We start from the raw sequence: 4,195 nt of genomic DNA, 5'->3' as shown, positions 1-4,195 counted from the left end.
CCCGCCCTCGCTCTGTGCCCCGTGGCTGTGTCCCGCCCTCGCTCTGTGCCCCGTGGCTGTGTCCTGCCCTCGCTCTGTGCCCCGTGGCTGTGTCCTGCCCTCGCTCTGTGCCCCGTGGCTGTGGCCCATGCTAGTGGTTTGCTTGTTCACTTTGGCGTGGCCTCCCTCTAATGGTCAAACACTGATAACCTCCAAGGGTGAAATATGTCAGGCGCACACCAAGCCTGACTTACAAGAATTTTCCTTTCTTTCCATCTTAATCGCAGCATTCTTACAACCACATACACAAATGCACACAAAAGAAACAATCCAATGTCAAACCACGTTGGGATGACTAAATGATTTAGGCAACATCTATAAAAAGAATTATTATACCACCACTGAAATGTTTTAACATAAAACCCTTACTTTATAATGTTACATTGAAAAAAGAGAGCCTAGGCTGGGCACGGTGGCTCACGCCTGTTATCCCAGCACTTTGGGAGGCCGAGGCGGGCTGATCGCCTGCGGTCAGGAGTTCCAGACCAGCCTAGCCAACATGGTGAAACCCCATCTCTACTAAAACTACAAAAATTAGCCAAGCATGGTGGCACATGCCTGTAATCGCAGTTACTTGGGAGGTGGAGGCACAAGAATCACTTGAACCGGGGAGGCAGAGGTTGTAGTGAGCTGAGATCATCACTGCACTCCAGCCTGGCTGATAGAGCCAAACTCAGTCTCAAAAAAGAAGAAAAAGGAGCCCAAATTTTTGTAACATGCTAATCACAACCATTTGAAAGTAACAAGTATGGCAAGAAGACTGGAAAGAAATACATCCCACCGGTTGCATGATTTGTTAGATAGAATAGAATGTTCCAGCACATTTTTTTTCTGTATTATTCTATCCTGCATAGTCCAACTTTTCTTAAATGGCAAACATTTCTTTTATAATCAGGGGAAGGGAAAAGAGAAAGTATATGATGTCTTCTCCTTCTTTACACTCCATCTGTCCTACTCCCCTATCACTCTTGCAGCTTATTTCATTTCTTTCCTTCTTTTTTAATTTTTGAGATGAAATTTCACTCTTGTCACCCAGGCTGGAGTGCAATGGCCCGATCTCGGCTCACTGCAACCTCTGCCTCCTGAGTTCAAGCAATTCTCCTGTCTCAGCCTCCTGAGTAGCTGGGACTACAGGCATGTGCCACCACGTCCGGCTAATTTTGTATTTTCAGTAGAGATGGCATTTCTCCATGTTGGTCAGGCTGGTCTCAAACTCCTAACCTCAGGTGATCTGCCCGCCTTGGTCTCCCAAAGTGCTGGGATTACAGGCGTGAGCTACCGCACCTGGCCAGATTTATTTCATTTCTAATTCTGAGAAAGTTCAAAATGTCTAGTCCATAAGAAATTGGAGGGGTGGGGATCATGAGGTGAATTGAATTCCAAACATGCAGTCAGACTGCCTTTTCTAAGTCATCCTCAGCCAGGATGTTATGCCTGGTTTAGAGTATTTTTCGAGAATTCCTACTGATGGGGAAGAATCAGCCCTGCTGAGAAGCGGTCTCTTGCAGGGCAGGTCGCTACCTCTATGATACCAAGTGAGGAGCGAACTCATCTCCCCAAGACCAGCCAGCCAAAGGAAGCAGTCTGACTCAGCATCCCCAATTCCTGGGGGAGAAGCCTCATTTCCATATGCGTGTTCAGAGGACCATCTGAGTTTTGGGAAACGGGGAATAGGGAAATGATTGGAAAATGAACATTAGAAACATTCACACTCTGGGGGTGAGCGGTTCTGGTCCACGTTCAGTTTTATATTCCTACCCCCACCATGGGGAACCACAGAACCGACCGAGGACAGGCTGAGGGACCCACCCCTGCCCCTCCTGTTCCATCTGTACTGCTACCCCACCGCCACCCCACACTCGATAATTATTTGTTGTAGCCCAGAATTAATTTCTTTCTTTTTTTTTTTTTGAGACCGAGTCTCACTCTGTTGCCCAGGCTGGAGTGCAGTGGCATGATCTCAGCTCACTGCAACCTCTGCCTCCCAGGTTCAAGCGATTCTCCTGCCTCAGCCTCCTGAGTAGCTGGGACTACAGGTGCATACCACCACGTCTGGTTAATTTTTGTATGTTTAATAGAGACAGAGTTTCATGACGTTGGCCAGGCTGGGCTCGAATTCCCAACCTCAGGTGATCCACCCACCTCGGCCTCCCAAAATGCTAGGATTACAAGCATGAACCACCACTCCCGGCCCAGAATTTCTTTTCTAGCCCACATTTTTCTAGTGAAAATAATATAGCAACACTATGTGGAAAGCTTGAAAAGCAGAAAAACAGAATCTCATAGTCCTGCTTTCTCCCCCAGCTGGCGGCATTAATAACAATGTGTGTAGTGCACATTTCCTTTCTGCATTTTGCATGCAGAGCGTGTTTTAAAGTTGCAATCAGTGTTCATAAAATTCTTGGCTCTTCCTTTTTTGTACACAAGTACATTGTAATCATTCACCTTGCAGCTACACAACCAGCATTAATCATCGTTTCAATGGTTGTTTGATGTATGGTGGTGAAAGCTCTAACAGAATTAATCCTCTTCTACGGGTCAGTTGTGTTCCTGACACATTTGCTGTCATGAATAATCCCATCATGAATTCTTCCATGCTATAATTTTTTCCTGCTTTAATAATTTTCTTAGGATAGATGCCCAGAACTGGGATTATTGGGTCAAAGGAAATGAGAATTACTTTGGCTCCTGACACTATGTCTCAGTTGCCTTCTGGAGGTTTGTAACAGTGCAGCTCTGCCAGCAGTACAGGCCCGGGGCTCGGGGATACCTCACCGGCCTAAATGACGAACACAAAACTGCCCCAGCCCTCAGCCTGCTCTGGAGGGGCGCATTTGATGTATGACCTCTGTTGAGAGCACTGGCAAAGCAAGTCGCCCTTAAACCCTTAAACCCTGTATCCCCCCTATATTATCTTTCAGCCCCACAAGAGGATGTGGACGAGACCCCCAGCCCCACAGAACCAGGCACAGAGGCCCCGGAGCCCCTCGAGGAGCCGCTCCTGGGGGAGCTGACAGTGACAGGATCCTCCCCTGACTCGCTGAGCCTCTCCTGGACCGTCCCCCAGGGCCGCTTCGACTCCTTCACTGTGCAGTATAAGGACAGGGACGGGCGGCCCCGGGTGGTGCGTGTCAGGGGCGAGGAGAGCGAGGTCACCGTGGGGGGCCTGGAGCCCGGACACAAATACAAGATGCACCTGTACGGCCTCCACGAGGGGCAGCGCCTGGGCCCGGTGTCTGCCGTGGGCGTCACAGGTGAGTGAGTGTGGGTGGGGCAGGGTCAGAAGACAGCCCTAGAAAATGTGCCCTTCTCTACTATTTTCCTATACATATTTCTGTCTTGATGGGGCTCACATTGAAAGGAATATATCAACATTATGGAAAGGCATGCCATGGAGAGACAGGCTGCGATCCAGCAAATGAAGCAAAGGCGGGTGAGCATGTGATAGGGAGGCCCAGGGCTCAGGTCAGGACCAGAGAGGGACGCCTAAGCCACCCTGCCCATGGGTCCCCAGGGGACAGCCATGACCTGAGGCCAGGCAGGCCTTAGCTTGGTGACAGCTTTAGAGAGAAGGTGAAGCGTGCCAGATCATCACAGCTGGTGCAAAGGCCGGGAAGCTAGAAAGAGCATGGTGTGTGGGAAGCACTGAGGATTGAGTGGGGTGTCCTTTGCGGGGAGTAGATCATCCTGAAGTGTGGGAGCAGAGGAGAGGGCAGCTCACCAGGCCTGGGGTCTCCCAGGGATGAGGTTGCTCAGGTCTGTGCTGAGATGGCCCCAGCAGCTGTGCCTGTGTGAAGCTCATCCGTGGGGGCTGAAGATGAGGATGGGGTGACAGGGAGCCTGGAGGCAGGGAGGCCAGTAGGCAGTTGGTGGCCTTGGTGAGAGGTGACAGTGGCCCAAACCAGGACCGGGGACTGGAGGTGGGGAGGAAGGTATCCAGGGGAATTCAAGGAAAAGATGCCCTGAGGCTGCTGGCAGCTGGTGAGGGGCCAGGTCCAGGAACACGCCCCAAGCTCTGGCCTCGGGAGGGGTGTACTGAGCTTGTTGGGGAGCAAAGACAGAAGCCCAGTGAACAAAAGATGGCGAGGAGACCCCAGTGCAGGGAGGCCGAGGGTGCAGAGGCCGAGTGGGGCTGTGCTCAGAAGAGAGGCGGTGC

At 51.0% G+C, this 4,195-nt stretch overlaps 1 protein-coding gene across 1 annotated transcript in view; it reads left to right on the top strand.

Moving 5' to 3' along the window:
• TNXB (tenascin XB) overlaps positions 1-4,195 on the top strand; it is a 70,577-nt gene that overhangs the window by 49,881 nt on the left and 16,501 nt on the right. Inside the window, exon 22 of the mRNA XM_011944765.1 lies at positions 2,961-3,293. Within this exon, the coding sequence (XP_011800155.1) occupies positions 2,961-3,293 (333 nt within the window). The remainder of the gene's footprint in view (positions 1-2,960; positions 3,294-4,195) is intronic.

The sequence above is a fragment of the Colobus angolensis genome, unplaced genomic scaffold (genome assembly GCF_000951035.1).
Source record: "Colobus angolensis palliatus isolate OR3802 unplaced genomic scaffold, Cang.pa_1.0 Scaffold236, whole genome shotgun sequence".
Taxonomy (NCBI): Eukaryota; Metazoa; Chordata; class Mammalia; order Primates; family Cercopithecidae; genus Colobus; species Colobus angolensis.
Note: the sequence above shows the minus strand (reverse complement) of the source record. Positions and strands in the feature narration are given on the sequence as shown.